The following is a 23,519-nucleotide window of genomic DNA, read 5'->3' on the forward strand; positions in this document are numbered from 1 at the left end:
ATTGTATGTTTTAAATGTCAAACTAAGTAAATGTGTAGGTAGTAAAGAAAAAAAATTAAAGTAATTCAAATTACCTTTATTAAGCAGTAAAATACTTTAAAGTAGAATTTAAATTGTATCTCCTAAAGCCAACTCTGATTACTAGAATTCTTAAAATATTCCTCCTCTGCAGTTTAGTTACAATTCCTTGGAAGTACTTTGTTGATAAAAATTAGAAACATCACAGATAGAAAAGATAAAACCTGATATAATATGTACAAGAAATGTAAGGTCTAGCTAGCATAGCCTTCAAATTTTACTTGAGAATTACATGAAACAACTCTATGCTTTCTCTAGTATTATACAATTTATGATCAGTAAGAGAAAGGCTCTTAATATGTCAAATACTAAGCCTTAAAATGTGAATGTTTTATATTATTCATTTTTTAGATCATGCACTATGGAAACCAAAACACTTTCTCTTCCATATTTACGTTTATAATCATATTTGAAGGAAATCCAAGGATCATCCACCAGAAGCAACTGAAATAGCTAACAATTTATCTAAGGCTGTCCTACCTTCAAAGATTATAAAACCAAAGGCTGAGAGTACATTAAAACAAGCATTAAAATTTACAGCACAAATTGTCTAAACAAAATGTATAAGATATATACAAATAAGGTTGAGGATATATAGAAAATTTAGAGTTACTAATTAATTGGACTTGGAGTTTCAAAAGATGCTTGGTTGAATTTTCCTAATAGATTAAAGCCTTGCATTCACCATTTAATGATATTTTCCCCTCCACAATAAGTGATAGTTAATGGTTATTCTAAAGACAGTATGATTATTGTCATATTCCTCCGAATGAATTTTATCTTTCTCAAAAAGGTATCATATTTTTGTAAGGATTAATTAAAGCAAGCAATGTTCACAAAGTACCTATGATTTAAAGGGAAATTATTACTATAAATCATTTCCTTCCCTCCACCCCAAAAGGTCCATAAGTGGATCCAGAACATTTCTTTCAACATTCTAATTGTGAGGGGAAAAGAACTGTTCTGATTTTTTCTTACTCAAACTATTGAAACAATCTTACAAGCAGAGAAAGAGATAAAGCCAATATAGAAACATCTTATTAGTAGGTAATATTTTCAGTGCTAAATAGGAGTAGTATAACTCTTGACTGTTCCTTAGTTTTCATAATCCTGAAAATTGTTCTAAATAACATATATACATATATATATATGGTAAAATTCCATCCTCTAAAAATTGATGTTGATCCTAAAATGTATACATAATAAACATAATACTCATGAATAGTACTCAGAAAATTGAGGGTTAATGAATTAAAAGTATAGTAAACTTAAGAGAAATAAAAGAAAGTTACATGTAGAAAAAGAATGTCCATGTAAATGACATCATTTTATCTCACCATACATATAAATACAACTTTATTTCACTATTTAAGCAAAAGAGTAAAGATATAGGAGGTAACTGCCATGATCAAAAGGTGTAGAAACACATTTAATGTTTACTTCATTTTTCAATTTTAGGTTTGTGCTTTCAGCACCCTGATTGAAGGAAAAGAACACATCATTGCTGAAGTTCTAGGTTAAAATTTGGTGAACAAATATGTTACCTGATCTCCTTTAAAAGATGACTGAATCTATAAATTTTCTATGAAACTGAACTATTAAAAAAGTCAGTTATAAACATTAACTTATTTCTACCTGTTAAGATTATGAAAACAAAAATTTTCAAATGTTAACCCGAAACTTGCTCAGGAAATAAATTTCCTTGTACATTTAGAAATTATTTAATTCATACATTCTTACCGTTCTCGGTTAAATTTAAGAGAGTGAAGAATAGCTGGCCTTTTTTGTCTCAGGTTCCACAAATGAAGTGTGTCATCTGAACTTGCACTGACCAAAGCACCCTAAGCCAAAAAGAAGACAAAGTGAGTGATTTGCTTAATTCAATGTGTTTTCTGTCTTTGAAGCAAAAACAAGTGGATATACTAAGTTTTTCACTGGTGGAAGAGATACTGGTATTTATGTAACCTAGAAATACGAAGGACAGTTGTGCAGGCCCTATCCTGTACTTTGATCAGAGAAGTTAAGAATGCTGAGTAGAAGAAGCAAGTGCAAGGGTCAGAACAACTAGGAATGTCAAGGAATATGCATTTACCAATGACTCAGAAAAGCATTGTAAACACTGTGACTATTAAAGAGTTGTGTTTTCTTTAGGAAAAACTGTTTTTTGTTTTGTTTTGTTTCTATGTTCATACCAATACTATATAACTTTTTAGATACATATACAACAATTAAAACAGTTTAAAAATTGCAATCTGGTCATATAAAAATCGACCATTTTAAAGATCTTTCCATATATTGGGGAAGTATAGTTTCTTCCTTAAAGGCATATTTGCTACACTGTAACTTGCTTTTATAGTTCAAGAAACTTTATCTAGATAAAACATCTGTAAAAAAAAAATTGGTCTAGCTAAAGTACAGTATAATTACAAAAACAATACTGTGCACAGAACCATGAGCACAGCAGCATCCAAGACATAAAAGTAATTACATCATTTAGGTGTCTAGGGCTCATTAACAAAAACAAAGTGAATCTACATGAACCACTGCTAGTAAAAACCTATAGAAGTACTAAACCTGGATAAAAACAAGCCATCAGGTCAGAAACTAAGAAGCTTAGAAAATGGTACAGAAGATGAGTTTGAGATCTCAGGATTGACAACACAAACAATGGGCGGATGTTGAAGGCTTGTCATTATTTATTTTTAATTATGTAGCACAGAGACAAGCTTAAAGGCTTGGAAAGAATTCCCAGAGGCTCAGACCCAGAAGAAAAATCACCTGGAAACAAATTGTGCTTCTCAGTATCATGCATGTAGAAGGCAAAAGGTGGTGATCTCTCAATTTGGAGTTACAGAAAAACAGAAACATCAAAAAGGTTGTCACTCTGGGTATTAATGACTGTTTACTACAAGTTAATTTTTTTTTTTAAAGATTTATTTATTTATTCATATGGAACTGGGGCACAGGCCAGAGATGCAGAGGGTGAGAGGATTCACCAGAGACAGAGAAGGGAGCAGAACAGGCAGATCTACAAAGTACACTGCTGAGGGGAGCAGCAGGCGGGCCAGGAGAGGTCTGCCACGCCATGTGGTCACCTCCGGGGCAGGTGGGAATCGAACTCATGAGGAAGTGGATTTAAGTTCTTAGTGCTGTGCTTTAACCCACTGCACCACCAAGGAGGGCCACAAGTTAATTTTTTAAAAAAGGTTTTCACTTCATCTCTCATTTTTATACCCAATAGCAAGTATGCCTACAAGGTGAAATAAGCTAGGTCATTAATAAGGGGTATCTTATAGTCTCCTGAGAAAGATTTTGAGCCAAGAAAAGTAAAAAGTGGGCATTTTCCAACATCACATTTTTTTTCAAGCTTCAGGTATAATGAATATTAACTTCTATGAAACATTTTACCCATTTCTTTTTATGATTATTAATGCTTAAGAAAAGGTATATACATAAATCTATGGAAGCAAACAAAAGTGCTGCTAAATGCATGAATTTGGTTTGGCACAATTTTTTAAAGCATTTTTGCACTGAAAGCTAATTTAGCATTAAAAAGCTATAGAAGGGCGCGGCAGACCTCTCCTGACCCGCCCGCTGCTCCCTTCAGCAGTGTACTTCGTCTATCTGCCTGTTCTGCTCCCCACTCTGTCTCCGGTGAATCCTCTCACCCACCACACTTCTGGCCTGTACCCCAGATCTGTAAGCATAAATAAATAAATCTTTTAAAAAAAAAAAAAAAGCTATGGAAGACTCCAGGGTCTCCTATACAAATCAGAGTCAAAATTTTTACAGTCAAATAACATTCTAAGCTTTATAAATACAGAGTTTGTCTTGAGGGAGTTCTTTAATACCACAAGTCTATAAAAATAGGGTTTATATAATCAACCAGTTGTCATAATAGCTATGGATGTATATAAATATATACGTATACTAACAAACTCATATAGGAATATATATAGGTAAAAGGTCATGGGTAAGTAAGTAAAAGATATTGTCATGGAAGATAATGACAAAACATGAAGTTAATTAAAAAATTTAAGTTAATGAAATTATGTAGCAGGAACATAACAATGAAACAAGAGATTTTTAGTGACTTAAAACCATTTAAATAATTAACTTATAAATTATGCTACACAACCACAATAACAGGAACTTCTGGTGTACCATTTTTCTTGAAATTTTTTTGACTTAATGAACTGACAAATATGAGTGCGTTCTTTGAAATTTTTATAATGAATAAAAAAAACATTAAAATATCATGAAGCATTTAGAATGATAAGAACACATTACCTAATACTGTGTGCATGTGTGAGAGATAGGAAGAGAGAGAAATAATCAAAAGTCTTACCTCATTGATCAAGAACTGGAGCTGCAGGACAGCTGCACCACTTTCATGTTGGCAATAACAATCAACACCAGGTCTCCCCAATCTGACGTAATAAAAGTCAAGGATTCTAACATGTTAATTAGTGTTAATATTAAGGACAAAGAAGAAGCTATTTTAATTAGCATCCAATGTTTGCTTTTTTGTTATTTTTGTAAATAAAAAGTTGAAAAATCTTAGTCCTAGTTGATAAAAATTATATTACAGAGCATTAGAAGTCAGCATCATGGCTAAATAAGATGTTTCTCTAAAGTTTTTCTCCCTAAACAACATTTGGTATCCATCTACAGACACAAGTACCTTTGTGGAAGCTTCAGGATCAAGGTAGAAGATTGTGAAATGTTGAATAAGGCTGAAGAAGATACTTGCTCCTACAAACACATAAAAACCAATGCAAGGCTCCATGGATCATGAAGAGTTAAGGGGAATGTCACTCCAAGAAGAGTAAATAATAAGAGTGCTAGTAATGGATTCTAATAAAATGGTGGTCAATGATTTTCCTGAAAAGTAATTCAAAATAATCATAAGGAAACTAAATTCAATTCAAGTGAACACGGACAACTAAGTAAAATAAAAAATAATTCATCAGCAAAATGAGTAAAATAAAGAAAGAGAAAACAAAGAATCAAAACAAACCCTAGTGATGAGCAGCCCCAGGCTAGAGCCGGAGACTTGGGGGTTGCCTCTGGTGCTGGAGCCTCTGCTGACCACTGCAGCCACTGTCCAGGTGGCCTGGGTGGGACCAATCAAGCAGACGCCCTTCCACTCACCTAGGTGGGGGCCCTGTCAAAAGTATAAATTACACTACTTGAGAATTTTATAAAGCATTTGAAGGAAAAAGATTCCAATTCTACAAAATGATTGCAGAAAATTGAGAGGAAGTAAAGCTTCCCAAATCATTAGATGAAAGCAGCATTTCTCCTGATAACAAAACATCACACAAAACAAGATCTTCAGATTAATATACCTCGTGAACATAGATTTAAAAAAAATACTCAAAAGTTATCACCATTGCCATGTAACAATATATTTAAAGATTTACATAGTATGACCAAGAATGCAAAATTGGTTTAACACTGAAAATCAAATAATAATTCATCTTATTAACATACTATTAAAAAAAACACGATTATTTTGATGCAGGAAAGTAACAAATTTCAAAAAGTTTTTCGTAATAAAATCTCATAGCAAACTGGGAAAACAGGAGATCAAGAGGAAGAATTAAAATTAGTTCTAGCACCCACCCTGGTGGTGCAGTGGGTTCCAGTGCTGCACTGCAAGTTGGCCAATGCCTCTACAGTGCCAATTCTACCCCCGGCCCCAGAGGTGATCCAATGGTGCGGCAGACCTCTCCTGACCTTCCTGCCGCTCTCCTTAGCAGTGTACTTTGTTGATCTGCCTGTTCTGCTCCCCACTCTCTGGTGAATACTCTCACCGCCCCTGCACCTCTGGCCTGTACCCAGTTCTGTATGCAGAAATAAATATTTTTTTTAATAAAATGAAATTGGTTCTATTTGCAGAGGACATAGTAATCTAGGTTAAAAAAGATTGTGATGAGACCAAGAAAATGTTCCTGAAACTAATAAAATGAATGTAACATGGTTAGAGAATGCAAGATCAAAAAAATTTATTTCTATCTAAATGAAAAGAACATTATACATTAAAAAACAATTCTAATGTCTCAATAAAATATAGATGGTCAATGGCTACATACAAAAATGTTTATCATCATTTATTATCAGGAAAGTGCAAATAAAAACCACAATAAGAGATCATCTCACACTCATGAGAATGGCTTTCCCCAAAAAAGACTAGAAACAATACTGAGGATGTAGAGAAAAGGAATACCTTGTACAGTATTGGTGGGAATTAGACTAGCTCAGCACCTATGGAAACCACTTTAGGTATCTGCCCAGAGAATCCAAAAACACTAATGTGAAGAGATATATGCATAAAAATGCACATATATCTATTGCAGCGAGATTTACCATAGTCAAAGCAACATAAGTGCTCAAGGACAGATGAATGGATTAAGAAGATGTAATATATTTACGCAATGAAATACTACTCAGCTGCAAAAAAGAAAATGAATTGTTAACCATTATGACAAATGTATACAACTTGAGGGAATTATACTAAATGAAATGAGAAAAACAAATACCAGATAATTTCACTCATATATGGAATATAGAGGAGGAAGAAAAAAAAAAAAAGACAAAACCAAATCAAATCAAAAAAGACCTTGAAAACCTGACTGCAGAATTGAGGTCACCAAAGGAGGTTATGAGAAGTTGGGAACAAAGTGTAGAAGCCCCCCAACAGACAATGGTGGAGGACTGTGGGTGCCTTGGTGATGGGTGTACTGTGTATGACATAAAACTGAATATGTGTGAATCTTTTAAACACTTTCTAAGCTGTAATATAGAAGCATGTTTCAAAAAAAGAAAAAAAATGAAAGACAATAAAACAGTCTATTACAGCTGAATCAAAACTATCTAAGAATAAAGATACCTAAGAATATCTTTAAGATCTTTTGCTATTATGAAGCATTCAAAGAAAATTTAAGGCCTACATAGAGATACACAATATTGATCTATCAGAAGATTCAATATTGTTAAGATGGCAGTCTTTCCTAAACGGATCTTGGTTTGATTACATCAAAAGTTCTAGATATTTTAAGAAATTAACTTTTGCTTTCTGAAATATATTTCACTAATAACTGCAAGTTTAAAGTATACAACATATTAATTTGATGTATTTATGATTGCCACTGTAATAATAATTAGCATCTTTCACATATTACATAATTATCCTTTCTTTTTAAGGGATAGAATAAATTCTGGTCTCGTAGCATGTTCAGTTACTATAGTACTATCTTTTATTTATACATTAAACCTCTAGGACTTATTTACTACTCATTACAAATTTAAACCCTTGTAAAATCTATCATATACCTATGCTATCCCTACAGCCTCAACCCTTGGTAACCATCATTTTATTCTGTTCTTGTAAGTTGGTTTTTTTTTTTTTAGATTGAACATATTAATGATATCATATAGTACTTGCTTTCTCAGATTAATCTCACTTAGCATAATGCATCAGGCTCTCTCCCCATTGTTGAAAATGATGGGATGTCCATTCTCATGATCACAAGACATTCCATTGTATTTAGATACTTTTTTTTAGACATGACTCTAGTGTATATTGCAGCAGAATGTACAGTAGTCAAGAAATAAAAATAAATGCCCATCAACACACACATTTATAGAGATAATTTGTTTCTTTAAATGATAACATGGAGATACTAAGTCATTCTCCAGGAAAGAACTCTGAATACCTGTCTTCATCTCCACATTAAAGCTTCTATGTAGTTATGAGGAAAGAAAACTAATGCAATAGGATTCAGACCCCAGTTTTTGATATATGATTGGTGACTTTGTGTGTGTGTGTGTGTTTTAGGACCAGCCATTTTCCTGTAGCAAGGCAGAGGGTGTACCTCTGACAAGATGGTGGAGAGGTGGTAAGCCAGATCCCTGGTGCAGGTACTCTCTAGAAACAGCTTTAAATCTCCGTCCCCCCTTTCATTTTCCTTTGTGTCAACATCTGGACAAGCTGATAAGAAACCCTGATTGTTTACTCTTGGCACCAGCAGGAGATTCAAACTATGCAAATCCCCTATCTTCACAGGGGAACTCTCACCTACTTAGCAGTCACAATGAATACCCAAGCTTTTCCCTCTTGAGTCATTTCAGACCTGCGTGAGAGGGCTGCCTGGCCCTCCCTAGAGACTAAGTAATAAACTTTTTCCACACCTTGTTGGTATATGAGTGACATAGGCAGTCTACATCAAAGCCAAATTTAGATGCAGTCCATATGCTACTGCAGGTAACCATAACAACTAGGAATAATCTTAACCCCTGCATAAAATAATTTACTCTGTTGCTAAGTGACAGTGGAATCTCTTTATCTATTGATAAAAGGATATACTGTCCACAAACAGTAGGGAATCCAAATTACTGTCTGCCCACTAGTTCCACTGATTGGTTTTTTGGGTTAGGAAATTTAATATTTCCATAGTTGTTAAGTACTCGCTGTAGGCAACAGTCCATCTATTCAAGAATCATAGCATAATGTATAGGCCTTATTTTTTGTGATTATTAGTGAGGGAATAAATAGGTGATATTTGTTTTATGGCAACATCCATTAATAATTGAGGAATAAAACAATGTTTTTTGCCTCTGCACATAGAGTTTCTAAAGAAAACTTTCCGCTAGCCTCAATTTTCTACCTAAATAGAAGGTGTTATTTTATAGATGCTCCTATTTAAATAATAGTTTAAATAGTTCATTTCCTACCCATGTTTTAGTAATTACTATCAAAAAGATTTGCTAAAGAATCTTAAAAATACAGAAATGGAATGAGAAAAATAGTTTTTAACAACACTTAAAACATTACTTCATGACTCCTAAGGACTTCTTAAAGCAATAATCTATTAATTAGTTTAATTCATGTTTTCAGTATCTGCCCTATACTTTTGATAACATTTAGCTTATATCATTGTAACAAATGTTCATGAGATTCAAAGTATAGAATTTTACATAAAAGACTACCATTTATCTTTCAGTTATTAAGATACATTCTTAGTTACAAGAAAACATAACAGTTAACATTAAAGGAATGATGGCAGTTACATAGTACTGGGTAATATATTGGTTTAATACCAACTGGGTAAATAGTCTACAAAATCGCATCATTTTGAAAGAGGAGCTCAGCGACTCCTGGTCTGGTGGTGCAGCAGAGTGTGCCTGGCAGCAGAGTGTGCCACACCTACAGATGGAAACCTGGGTACAAGTCGGGTCTCCTGCCCCAGCGCGGTCTCTGTGTTGAAACCACCACCAGCTTCAAACATGTGCCAATCAGGATTGAAATTCACACCACTGTTGGGAAGAGCAAAGTAAAAGATGGGGGAGCAGAAGGATTCTAACACTTTTGCCTGGGAAGACCTTTTCTTCTGATCCTCTGACAAGCACTTCCTGACCACCACTCCTGTCTCCGGCACCACTGGCCTATGCCAGCATCTCTAAGAGTCGTCCACAACTGTCTGGTGTTTGGCACCACATGCTGGCCGGCAATGCTGGCCAGGCCTGTGTCACCTCTAGAGCGGTCACCTGTTGGCTCCAGTGCTGCTCAGCCCAGGCTCTGGACTGCTGCTGCTGGCTTTTGTGGTGCTGTCTCAGCAGTGCCACCTGTGGCTAACCCCAGCAGCCACCTTGAGTTTGTACCTGATCTGCCACTTACCAATGTGCCACCAATGCCAGCTCTCATTGAAGGAACAGTGCCATCCTTTTTGAGCAGCTTTTGGTTTGGACTACTGGACACTACAGACATGATCTGTGGTAGGACAGAGCCATGTTTGGCCTTAGAAACTCTTTAAAAATCTCTTCCAATTTCCCCCTTGTATATAAACCCTGTTGCTATTAAAATCTTTATGTTGAGTCTGTCTTGCAATTTTAAGTACACAGGTGAGGACCCACAGACGGTGGCATTCACCAGGTTTGCACAGTTTCATTATCAAGTGGATAAGATCCCCAGTTATTTTCTAGTACTAAATTCAACAATCTTTTTCAGTCCTTCTCCAAGTTGACCTCTAATGTAATATTTGACTTGATCAAGTCTTCCTTCTTGATATACACTTCCTCTTCTTGGTTTTACAGTTATAAACATGCTTGTTTGTTTCTTTTTTGGTTTTGTCCATCACTACTCAGGTTCCTTTGGGCAGTTATTTTCCTCTACTTCCTATATGTTTTCCTATATTCTTTTCTGTAACTTATTTTTTTCATATCTTACATCTCCTGGCAATCTCCAGAATGATAAGAAATTTCTGTTAAGCCAAATAGTCTGTTATTTGCCGTAGATGCTTAAGCAGACTAATACATTAACCTCTGGTGCTTTCCTTAGCAAAAAGACACTAGTAAGTAATCTTTAAAGTCTCTTCAACTACCCCTACCAATAACATTTCCTGAAGAAGCAGTGACTAACTCAACCAGGAGTAGCTAAGTAGGAGTAACTTCATGAATCATATACTCAAAATTAGATTCTGAATTAGGCTGTTCACACACAGATTGCTCTCCTTGCTGGGGGAAAATATAATCCACAGCATTCAGTAGCATTATGATTACTTGAATTGCTATTGGTGGTAGCAACAGGATGGTACACAGCAAAGATAAAAGCATTGGTTGTAAATTTAGTGTTTATCACTATTCTTGTCTATGTTTGCCTGATCTAGAGAGCTTACCACCTCCCAACAAGACAAATTAATAAGAATCCTGGATGTTTGGGTCTCCCTGGTAGCACAAGGGGTTAAAGCACAGCACTATGAAGCTATCTGCAGACACTGCAGCCCAAGTTCAGTCCCGGCCAGGGAGGTAACTCATATGGCACAGCAGATCTCTCCTGTCTCTCCCACTGCTCCTCTTAGCAGTATATTTCAGTGGATCTCCCTGTTCTGTTCCCCATTCTATCTCCCGTACCTCTGGCCTGTACCCCAGTTCTTATATGTATAAATAAATGAATCTTTAAAGAAAAAAAAATATCCTGAATTTTCTAACTCAGATAACTTAATGGAATCTTTGCTTGTAGCTGCAAAGCAGACAGGGCTACAGATCAAACCCAGGGCCTGACAATCAGCATAATAGGTTTCAATGTCAACTATGTGGTTAATCTCTACAGAGATTGGTGTCTGAATCATGTCAAAGGAGTGATTGGGGTAATAAGGATGACTATAATTTAAAATTAAATTCTGTAATTTTTGCTCTTTAAAAGTATCCATTACAAATAAAATGATTCTCCCTAAATATAAAATCTATGGTACAAATATTTTGTATTAAATAATCAAATCTGAGCTAACACTTCTATGGAAATTTTCAGTCAAGGCAAGCAGGTGGATAATTGCATATATACTTATCAAATTGTACCAAAGTTCTTACACTATTTCTATAAATTCTGATATATATATATATTAATATATATAGAGAGAGGCATATGAATTTCCAATCTGTTCTGATTCACAGATCCCAATATTGCCTGTATACCATCAACTATTGATTCAACTATATTTTAATCTAGAGTATAGGGTTACATTAATGTTATTTTATCTGGCATTCAGAAATAAACACCCTTCAAAAATAAGCCTTACCACTTCTGTGTTTGAATTCATGCAAAGCACTCATACAAGTAATTACAATTTTTAACAAAAACTTCATATTAAATGCCTTCAATGACTTCCTGTTACATCCAAAATAAAAATTTATTACTCTGACCTAAAAGATTCTACAAAATTCCATTTGATTCTTTTCCATTTTCAGTCATTACGTTCCAAGCAGAGTTAACCTCTTACAGTTCTTTTAATAAACTGAGTTCATTCACAACTAAGAATCTTTGTTCTAGGTATCCTAGATAATTAATTGCCTCACTGAATCTTTGCTATTGATATCATTTTGAGAACCTTTCCCAAAGGCCAATTTAGAGTAATACACAGACACTTTAATTACATATTCCTATCTTATTTCCATCATAACACATCACTAGCTCATATTTTCTCATTTATTTGTTTATTAAGCAAAATATAAGCAATAATACAGTAAGGTTCTTCATGTCTTTTTTACTGATATGTCCTCAATACCTAGAATAGTATTTAGTGACTTGGCAATTTGGTAACTTATCATAGCTCACGTAATTCCAGAGGAATGATGGATAACAAAATCTTAAGAACAGGATGCAAGATGCTTAGGTAGTGAAATAACTGTTCAAGAAGTTTGGCCATGAACAAATAGAAGTAAAATTCAGTAAATAACTAAAAGGGAAAGAGTGAAACAAGGTAGAGATACCTGGAACAGGATATTCCAGATCACATTCAAAAAGAGTAAGAGGGTCCAAGCAGATCACTATAGTCATACTAAGTTAATGCTACAGAAATTTAGAGTTCAGAGAGCTTGAGACAGCTGGAACTTGCGAGGCAGAGAAAAGGAAATGCTCAGAAGTCTCCATGTCTTTACTAAATATTAACACATGCATGTATAAAGTAAAATCCCACAAATCAGAAAAACAGACCAGGGCGTTTTAAGTTAAATGGATGTAAAAGTTGACAGAACACAAAGAGGCATTTGAATCTAGTCACTTATAGTGATGCTGTCACAATGCTTAACCAGAGGTACTTCCAGTGACAGAAAAGTTTGTTAGTAATAAGACTAAACAATCCCTCAAGTAAAGCTAATATAGACTCACTAACTCCCCAATGACATTCCGTGATGGACATTCTTCATATACTTATTTACTTCTAAATATCTTATTTGGTAAGATGTCAGTTCTGACTTTTTTCTAATTTAAAAATCAGGTTGGCATTTTCTTATTGTACAGTTTTAGTTGTTCTTTATAATTTTGGATAGCAATTCTTTATCAGATATATGTTTGGCAAATATTTGCTCTCAGTTTGTGGCCTGTCTTTTGATTCTTATGTTTGTCACAAAGCAGAGATTTTATTTTAATGAGACCCAACTTAATGTTTTCCTTCATGGATTGTGATTTAGCTATTGAACATAAAAGGCCATTGACAAACACAGCATCACCTGAATTTTCTCTTACTAATTTCTAAGAGTTTTTCCTCTCCCCTCCCTCACCCCCAAAGAGTTTTAAAGTTTTAAGATCCATCTTAAGCTCATTTTTTGTGAAGGGTTAAGATCTATGTTTAGTTGGGGTTTTTTGTTTGTGTTTTGTTTTGTTTTTTGCTTAAAGATGTCCAGTTGTTTGAGCACCAGTTTTTAAAAGATTACTTTCTTCACTGAATTGTCTTTGCTCTCTTGTCAATCAATTGGCAATATTTGTGTGATTTTATATCTAGGCTCTCTATTCTGCTTTATGGATCCAGTTATTCTCTCACTAGTATCATACTTACTGTAACTTTATTGGAAGCTTTGAAGTCCCAGAGTATCAGTCCTCCAACTTTTCTCCTTCAGGCTTGTGTTGGCTATTTTGTGTCATTGTTGCCTTTCCTGTGTACTTTAGAATCAGTTATCTGCAAAACAATTTGCTGGAGTTTCTACTAGGATTATATTGATTCATTAGATAAAGTTGGGAAGAACTGACAGTGTTGTTTCTATATCCACATCCCTCATTTATTTAATCTTCATTCATTAGTTTCATGATTTCCTCCTGTAGGATCTTCCTCATGTTTTGTTAAGGTTATTCCTAAGTATTTTAATTTTTTGGTGTCATTGTAAATGGTGTTGTGTTTATACATCTTCATTGAGGCATATATTAACCTTCATCCTGCAGTCTTGTTATAATGACTTGCTAGTTCCAAGAGATTTTTATTGATCCTTTGGGATTTTCTACATAATCAGGCCATCTGTAAACAAAGACAGTTTTTTTTTCCTTCTCAATCTGTATACATTGTATTTCCTTTTGTTGTCTTATTGAATGAACCAGGACTTCTATTACAATGTTTAAAAAAAGTAAGGTGAGGGGACAGCCTGGCTTTTGTTTCTAATCTGAGCAAGTAGTTTCTCATCACTTAAGTATGACATTAAATATAAATTCATAGTGAATGTTTTTTTATTAAGTTGAGGAACTTACCATCTACACTTTTTCTAGTTTATGGATGTTTATTATATTATTATCATACATTATTATGTATGAATATTAGCTTAAATACTTTTCTACATCTATTTATCTAATTGTTTTTTTCTCTGTTGATGTGATTATTTTAATTGATTTATGATGCATAATTCTTCTTATACATTATTAAATTTGATTTACTAAAATTTTGTTGAGGATTTTTGCATTTAAATTCATGAGAGATATAGGTCAGTACTTTTCTGTACTTGTTATGTCTTTGTGTGTTTTTATTGTTAACATAATGCTGAAGTCACAGAATAAGTAAGAAAGTATTACCTATTTTCAGGAAGAGATACTAGAAAATTATCAATAGTATAATTTTCTTCTTTAATACTGGTGCAATTCACTAATGAACTCATCTGAGCAAACTGCTTTATGTTTTAGAAGGTTATTCATTATTGATATAATTTCTTATTCAAAATAGATCAATCTCTCAGAAACCTGAGCAGGGTGAAAAATCCTTGTGATTTTGCTACACAATTATACCCACATTGCTAACAGTTAAAATTTCCACAACTGAACCCACAGTCAAGTACCCATATATAAATTGGTTTGTGATCATCATTCAGTGAATAAAACACCTTGTACATGATCCCGGCATCTGGCCCTCAGCTTGTGTAACAGTCTTGTTTGAGACCGTCAGCCTGGCTGCAACTTCCTCACCTTCTCCCTTTTCCACATAAACAGCTAATCACCAACCTCAGAGCTAGATACCCATATTTTACTTCACCACCATTGGTGATGAGCAGGTAAAATTTTCTGAGAGCAAAAAATAGCCTTTCTGTAGCTGTATTTATAGAAGTTTATTAAATATCCTTACTAGTCTATGCAATTACTAGAGTCTCTCTGTGACTGGCTTATTTCACTTCACATGATGTCTTTAAGGTCTTCCAGATAGTAGCATGTGTCAAACTTTTTTTTTTTAATTTTATTTATGCATACAGAACTGGGGTACAGGCCAGAGGTACAGGGACAGTGAGAGGATTCACCAAAGACAATGGGGAGCAGAACAGGCAGAGTGACAAAGTACACTGCTGAGAGGAGTGGTGGGCGTCAGGAGAGGTCTGCCACACCATGTGGGTCACCCCCAGGGCAGGAATTGAACTCGTGCTGAAGTGGCTTCAGCTTCTTAGTGCTGTGCTTTAACCTGCTGTGCCACTAGGAAGGGCCCAAACTCTGCTTCTTTTATAAGGCTAATATTCTATTGCATGTACATATCACACTTTGTTTGTCTATTCAGCTACTGATAAACCTTTGGTTTCCACTTTTTGGCTAGTGTGAATATGTTTCTATATAAAACAAATATCTTTTCAAGTTCCTGCTTTGACTTATTTTGGGGTACTTATCCAGAAGTGGAATTGCTGTATTACATAGTAATCCTAATTCTAAGTTTTTCAGAAAATACTTTTCCCCATGGTATCTGTAACATTTTATATTTTGCCATTAGTGCACAAAACTTATAATTTCTCTACATCCTCATCAACATTTGGTTGGTTTTGGTTTTTTAATAATAGCTACTAGGGCAAAGAGACATAGGTCAGTGGAATAGACTACAGTGTCCAGAAATAAATCCTCACATATATGGTCAAATAATTTTGACAATTATACCAAAACCATTCATGTGGCAAAGGACAGTACTGGAGAGATATACTGCAGAAAATCAGATAGCCACATGCAAAATTTAATTTTTTATACCAAATATAAAAATTTACTTTCTATGTCTTAGATGTAAGTATAAAAGTATTAGAAAAAAACACATGAGAGGTTCATGATATTGCAATCATCAGCAACCAAAGAAAAAAGAAATATTAGGCCTCATTAAAATTAAAAAATTTCATTCACTGGGGCCCTCCCTACTGATGCAACAGGTTAAATCACAGCACAATGAGGCTATCACAGCCACTGTAGCACAAGTTCGAAACTCGGGCAGGGAGGTGACCCACATGGCATGGCAGACCTCTTCTGAACTGCCACTTGCTGTGCCACTCTGTAGTGTATTTTATAAATCTGCCTTTCTGTCTCTGGTGAATCCTCTCACCATCCCTGCACCTTTGGCCTGTTCCCCAGTCCTGTATACACAAATAAGTAAATCTTTACAAAGTAAAAGTATATGTTACAGCATGAATCTTTTAATATTAAAATAAAACTAATAAGTGGTAATTTTAAAAAGAAGGTGTCAAATCAGCCAAAAAAAAAATAGCAAACTATATGCTGCTACATGAACACATACCAAGCTATATGCTACCTAAGAAGATTTCAGTATGAAAACAGAAATGTATTAAAATAGAAGAAATGGAAAGACATATACTATGCTAAGACTAATCAAAGGAAAGCTTTAATGGCTATAGCCATATAAAGTAAATTTCAGCTATAAAAAGTAATTGCTAACGACAAAGAAGTCATTTCATAATGTTAAAAGAGTCAACTCAAAGTGGATGTAAGGCTCTTAAATGTTTACACAAAGAGACTACATGAAACAAAACAAAACGAAATCAAGAGAACTGAAAGAATAAATAGATCCATCTACAAGTATAGTGGGAGATTTCTATACAACTTCTCAGTAATAGGAAATCAGTACAAATATAGATGATCTAAACACTATCAATTTTACCTAATTGATATTTATAGCTCAATTTGTTCAACAACAGAACACACATTCATTCCAAATGCATATTTAACATTTATAATCGACCACAGAGGGCCATAAAAGCTTCAATTAACTTAAAAGGAACCAGGTCATAACGAAGTATATTCTCTGACCACAAGAGAATTAAATTAGAAGTCAACAACAGACAGAGCTCTAGAAAAATCTCTGAAATTGAGGAGCTAAATAACTCACTTGTAAACTGCCCATATGTCAAGGGAAAAAATCAAGCATAATTTAGAAAATATGTTGAACTAAATGAAGGAAAACAAAATGTATTAAAATGTAGGAATGGAGACTTTCAATTCTGCTACAAAGAAGTGCCCCATTTCAACCTCTTAAAAATGAAAAATTCCTAGATATAACATTATAAACAAGCATAGGGAAACTCTGAATGGTAGAAAGAATGAGGCATGAACAAATACACAGGACTCGAGGAATGACACAGCAGTGAGTCTCTTGGGTTTCCTTATTGTAGCCTATAGAACTGAGATAGGGCAGTGCAGAAATCTCCAACTCTGTTGTACCATCAGTTGGCACAGATTTTAAAAAAAAGTTCATTAAAGTGTTGCTATCCCACACAAAGACTGGGAATAGGTGGCTTAAAAGCAAATTTGGCATTACCCATTCTATTCTAGCCAAACAATGAAAAATTACTCTTTTCCCCATTCCACAGAGTTTAACAGGGGATGATTGGTGAACTGATCTTTCATCCTACCCCTCTGTCACTCTGCAGAGGGCACACAACAAGGTAAATCCAGAGATAACCATGCCAAGGAAGATCATAATTAAGCTTTTGAAAAGTAAAGGAAAAAAACATGGATGAATGTTAAAGATTTTTATATGGAGTTAAATGTGAGACATAGAGAGACAGAGAAAGATAAATACCATATGATCTCACTTATATGTAAACTCTAAAACAGAAAACTGAGCTGAAAGAGAACAAATTTGTGATTGCCCAAGATAGGTGGGTAAAATGGGTGAATTTGATCAAAAGATACAATGCTCTTCTAAATAATGTGTGATACATGTTAATGAGAATTATTGTAGTCATTTCACAGTATATACAAATACTGAATCATCATGTTATAAACCTGAAAGTAATTTCATATATATATATATGTATATATATATATATATATATATATATAATTTAAATTTAAGTGTTTTGTTTTCATATTGAACGGAACTTCCAAGAAAATACAAATAAGCTTAATTTAACTATATATATAAGTATTTAGGTATAGTGCTCTTTTGTAAGAATGAAAATGATCCCAGAATATGATGTCCATACAATAAACTCATTTCATATACAATGACATAAGTAGGTTTAAAGTGAAAGGATAAAAATAGATGTGCCACAAAAACATTATTGCTTTTTTAAAAAGTGGGAATGACTATATTAATATGAATAAAATAGATTTGGGAGCAAAGATCATTACTGGAGACAAAGAAATTACATAATGATAAAGGGTCAATCCACCAGGAGTATATACTAATCCTGTGTGTGCACACCAAATCAGAACCTCAAAAGAAAAAGCAAAAACTAACAGTGTTGGAAGGAGAGATAGAGTCTGGGATCTTAATTTGCTCCACTCTAGGATTTGATAGACTTACTAAGCAGTAAAGAAATATGGAACACAATAACATATTAACCAACACCTAGTTGACAAATAGAGAATCAGTGAAATCAGCAATCTAAAGATAAGAAAATCTCAACATTTTCAAGTAATTCATGGTTCAAAAACTCAAAGGGACAATTTTAAAAATGTAACTGAATGAAAATAAAAACATGTCAAAATTTGTGAGATCCAATTAAGCAAAATAATACTAACTGCATATCTTAGAAAAGATATCAAGTCAATACAAATAAATTTCCTTACAAATTCTTAACAAGTTTAATTTTAATTAAACTTATCTCTAAATAGTTGTAAATTTTATTATATTTGTAAAAAAAAATTCTAAAATCAATAATCTAGGAAAAAGGGCAAAATGAGCTCAAAAAAGGAGGAATAAACATTACAAAGTCTATGATAAATTGCCAAAATTCAACTAGAAAACCAAAATAGCCCTATAATTATTAAATAAATTTAATGTAATATAAAGTCTCTCATATAATGCCAGACCCAAGAACTTTCACTAGGAATTCTACCAAACATTTAAAGAATTAACATAAATGTTATCAATGTTTCAAAAACTAGATGAGAGAATACGTCTCAATTCACTTTAGGAAGTTAGTACTACTCCAGTACCAAAACCAGATAAAGAACGATACAAATTAAAAAATTAACCCAAAATGGAACCCACATTTAATATAAAATGTAGAACTATAACATTTTTACAAAAAAGAAGTAAAAGGAAATAAAGAGCTGGGGTTAAGCAAAGAGTTATATATGTGACACCTAAAGAACCATCTGTGGGCCCTCCCTGGTGGCCCAACAGGTTAGGACGCAACACTGCAAGCTGGCTGCAGCCACCTCAGTGCGAGTTGGATCCCTGCCCTGGAGGTGACCCACATGGCAGACCTCTCCTCTCCCACCTGTTGCTCCCCTTAGCAGTGTACTCCCTCGAACTGCCTGTTCTGCTCCCCACTCTGTCTCTGATGAAGTCCCTCACTGCCCTGTAACCCAGTTCTGTATTAATTAATAAACCTAAAAAAATAAAAGAACCACCTGTAAGGAAAAACTGATAAGCCAAACTCTAAAAGAAGGGTGAAAAGATAGAATAGAAAAAAGCAATTGCAGACTATATGTCTGACAAAGGACAAGAATCAGGAATATATAAAGGTAACTGTATCACAAAATTGCTAAATGATGAAATGAAAAATAAAACACAAAATAGTAACAAAATCGGTAATGATGTAAAGATACAGTATCATTCACATACTGTTGATCAGAATGTAAAATGTTACAACCATTCTGGAAAACATTGACCTCTTATAAAACTACACATTCAAATGCCATGCAATTTCCCAATTGTACTCCTCAGTATTTATAATAGAAAAATGAAAATTTATGTTTATAGGGAAGCATCTGCATACATTTTCATAGTGGCTATAAGCATAATAGTCTAATCCATGTCTTAATAAGTAAATGTTTAAAAAAAAAAAGCAAAAACCTGTATTGTTAAAATATAACAACTTGGTTGAATTTCAGAGTATTGTGCTAAAAGTGAAAAGATAAACTCCAAAAGGTTACCTACTCTGTGATCCACTTACATAACATTCTTTAAGTGGTAAAATTATTGAAATGAAAAATAAATGATTGGTTGCAAGGAGCAGTTGTGGGAGAACTAGAGGAACAGGTGGGGTCATAAAATGGCAATACAAGAAATCCTTGTAATTTGCACCATAAGTATATCTGTCAATACCCTGGTTGTGAAGCTACACCATCATTTTGTAAGATGTTACTAGTAGAGAAAATTGGTTGAAGAGTCCTCAAGATCTGTTTCTTATAAGTTCTCTTACAGGTACAATTAAAACCCACAATTACCTCAAAATGAAAAAAATTAATAAATGGAATAACCCTCATTCATAAATTTGGAAGGAATTTACACTACAAGCTTATATTGGAAAAGAAAATCTCAAGTCAATGACCTCAGTTTCTATTCTAAGAATCTATTTAAATATCAAATGCCATAGTTATGCAAAATAAATTTTAAAATATCAAAACAGAAAAGCAATGAAACCCAAAACTGGTTCTTGTGAAAGTCACCACAATTGATAATCTTGTTATATTGATCAGGCTACATCATTGTATTTGACACTGATTTTCACAATTGTTACTTTTTTCTCAAGAAACATTAAATTTTGTTTGGTCATAAATATTTCACTTACCTGAATATTTAAAGAAAATGCAATTCATAATAAATATTTTAAATAATGAATAAAAAAGATCAAGGATACATTCGTATAGCACCTGTTCTTGTCCCAATAGCCAAGATTTTCTGAACTGGATCAAAGGCTAATGCTGTGGGCTGATAAGGAAAACCATGCCGAACTGTCTAAAAGAAAGCAAATAGAAAAAGGAGTCATTAGAAAATAAATCACTGGATACTACTACCTAAATACTAGAATGACTAACCTTGTTTTACAAAAAAACTACAAAATGTTGGTAGGAGTACAAAATGACACAATTATTGTGGTGGTGGTGGAGGGAAAGTTTGTAATTTCTTATAAAGGCAAACATACCTTTCCTGTGGTCTAGAAATTCCTCTTCTATGCATATGCCCATGCAAATGGAGAGCATACAGTCAGTCACACACTAATTTATGTAGATATGCTCTAATTTTCTACATAACAACCTAGAAACCACCCAGGTATCCAATAAGAGATTCAAGAAACAAGACTATGTGGTACCATCTCACACACTATTATATTATTTAACAAAATATATATGCAAAAAAAAGTAGTTGCAGCAACATGGATAATTCTCAAAAACAGTACACCAAGTCTCTTAAGCAATCTTATAATATGATTGTATTTATATTAAATTCTGCACAAGTTAAATGATACCTTAGTCAAAACTCATCTAATAGCAAAGTAAAATGTGTGGTTTCTATTTTTAATATACACTTTAGAAAAACTACTGTGGGAGGAGGGAAAGTAAACATTGTTTTAAGTGAATAACAATCTAAGTAGATAATAAATAAATTTAATTTTAAAATAATATAAACAAATAGCAAGTTCATTAATTATATGAGTACTATAGATGAAATTTACTGATACTTTCAACTTATTTCAAAATGCATTCAGGAAAGTAGCATGTACACATGACTGGACAAACATGATAAAATGTATGAAAAATGAAAATTGTCAAGTATGAGTGGTGAGATATATGTGTGAATAGGTACACTTGTATATAGTGTATATGCATATGTACATAATTAAATGTTCAGAGAATAATTATTTTACATCTCTGTATGCTTGAACATTTTCATAATAACACAATGAAAACATGTGGAGGCTGAACAATGTGCTACTGAATGAGTATTTGGTTAATGAGAGAATAAAAAAACCTGTAAATATACATAAAGACAAATAAAAATGAAGACATGGATATCAAGACACCTGGTATGCAGCATAATCAATACTGAGAGGCATGTATCTTGAAACAAAAAGAGCCCAAACACTCACAGTACACTTTAAGGAACTACAGAAAAAGAAAAACAAATACCTAAGATCAGATAAACAATGAATAAATGAAAATTCAAAAAGTACTCTTAAAGATCAATGAAACCAAAATCTGGTCCTTTGGAAAGAATAAGTGATATATTAAAAACATCTATCTAGGCTCACAGAGAGAAAAAAAGAGCACTAATAGAATAAAAAAGAGAGAAGTTACAATGAACTTATCAGAAATTCAGAGGATCATAAAATTACTATGGTCATTTGTATCTACTATATGGAATAATCTAGAGCAGATGGTGTGAGGTTTGCTCCAAATTAATATTAAAACATAACCTAGCGGCCCTCCCTGGTGGCACAGCGGGTTAAAGGACAGCACTGAGAATCTAAAGCCTCTTCTGCATGAGTTCGATTCCAGCCTGCCCCGGAGGTGACCACGTGGCATGGCAGACCTCTCCTGACCCGCTCGCTGCTCCCCTCAGCAGTGGACTTCCTCGATCTGCCTATTCTGTTCCACACTCTGTCTCTGGTGAAGCCTCTCACCGCCCCTGAGCCTCTGGCCTGCATCCCAGTTCTGTATGCACAAATAAATCTTTAAAAAAAAAAATCTAGAATAATCAGAATTATTCTATCTGGAAATACAGACCTGAAACTAATAAAGAATCTTTGAAAAGGGAACTAAAAACGGTGGGAGAGCTATTAAATATTTTTTAAAGATTTATTTTTATTTATTTATGTATACAAGAACTAGGATGTAGGCCAGGAGGAATCAGACTTGTGCCCAGTGGTTTGGTGATACCTTGATAGCTCTGAGACTTTGACCCCTGCACCACCAGGTAAGCCCGAGATAGTAAATATTAAAATGCCTTATAAACAAAAATTAATTTTAATTGTGGTACTAATACCAGGAGACAGTGAGTAATGTAATGAAGTACATGTTGAAAAGCAAATCAAGTAAATAAAATAATTGAGGAATTAAAAGCAACAATCAAATCTGTAAAGGAAAAATAAAGGGTTATTCCATAAGTGGTATTGGCACAACTTAGCTGATAATCCGGCAAAATTAGACCCCTCTCTAGTTCACATGACAGTAAAATTCAAGAGGGATTAAGATAATCTAATACAAAAACCAAAACTAACATTACAACTTGGTTTTGTCATATACTCATATAAGATTAAAAGAGCTTTAAAAGCTTTGAAATAATAGACAAATTGCTAGGGCTTTTTATCATAACATAGTAAAGTGTTAATATCTTTATAAGTAAGTCAAATAACCCAAAATGAAAATCAAAAGATAACCTCTAATTCATTATAAAATAAATGCAGATGAGTAATAACTATTTTAAGTGCAAATTTTATTACTAAACAAGGAGATAATAGGGTTCCTCTACAGTGGCTAGGAGAAAGAACTTTATTTAAGTAGGTTCTCTAGAAAAGACTTTCAAAGACAATGGGAGAGACAAAAATACCACCACCAGAGGAAATTTTAGCCTTTAACACCTATAGCTACGCAAAGAAAAAACACCTGTAACTAAGCAAAGGAAAAAAACAAAACATGGCATAATTCTTAGCCAAATAAACAAAATCTGACACTAAAAGACCATTTACCTTACTTA

The 23,519-nt window shown here is 33.7% G+C and overlaps 1 protein-coding gene across 3 annotated transcripts in view; it reads right to left on the reverse strand.

Annotated features, from left to right (window-relative positions):
- STXBP5L (syntaxin binding protein 5-like) overlaps window positions 1-23,519 on the reverse strand; it is a 150,325-nt gene that overhangs the window by 113,548 nt on the left and 13,258 nt on the right. For all 3 annotated transcript variants that reach the window (XM_004675175.2, XM_012734655.1, XM_012734654.1), the window contains exons 3-5: window positions 20,683-20,780; window positions 4,427-4,508; window positions 1,819-1,919 (exon numbers count right to left, since the gene is read on the reverse strand). In XM_004675175.2, the coding sequence (XP_004675232.1) occupies window positions 1,819-1,919; window positions 4,427-4,508; window positions 20,683-20,780 (281 nt within the window). The remainder of the gene's footprint in view (window positions 1-1,818; window positions 1,920-4,426; window positions 4,509-20,682; window positions 20,781-23,519) is intronic.

The sequence above is a fragment of the Condylura cristata genome, unplaced genomic scaffold (genome assembly GCF_000260355.1).
Source record: "Condylura cristata isolate star-nosed mole 26May11 unplaced genomic scaffold, ConCri1.0 scaffold00003, whole genome shotgun sequence".
Taxonomy (NCBI): Eukaryota; Metazoa; Chordata; class Mammalia; order Eulipotyphla; family Talpidae; genus Condylura; species Condylura cristata.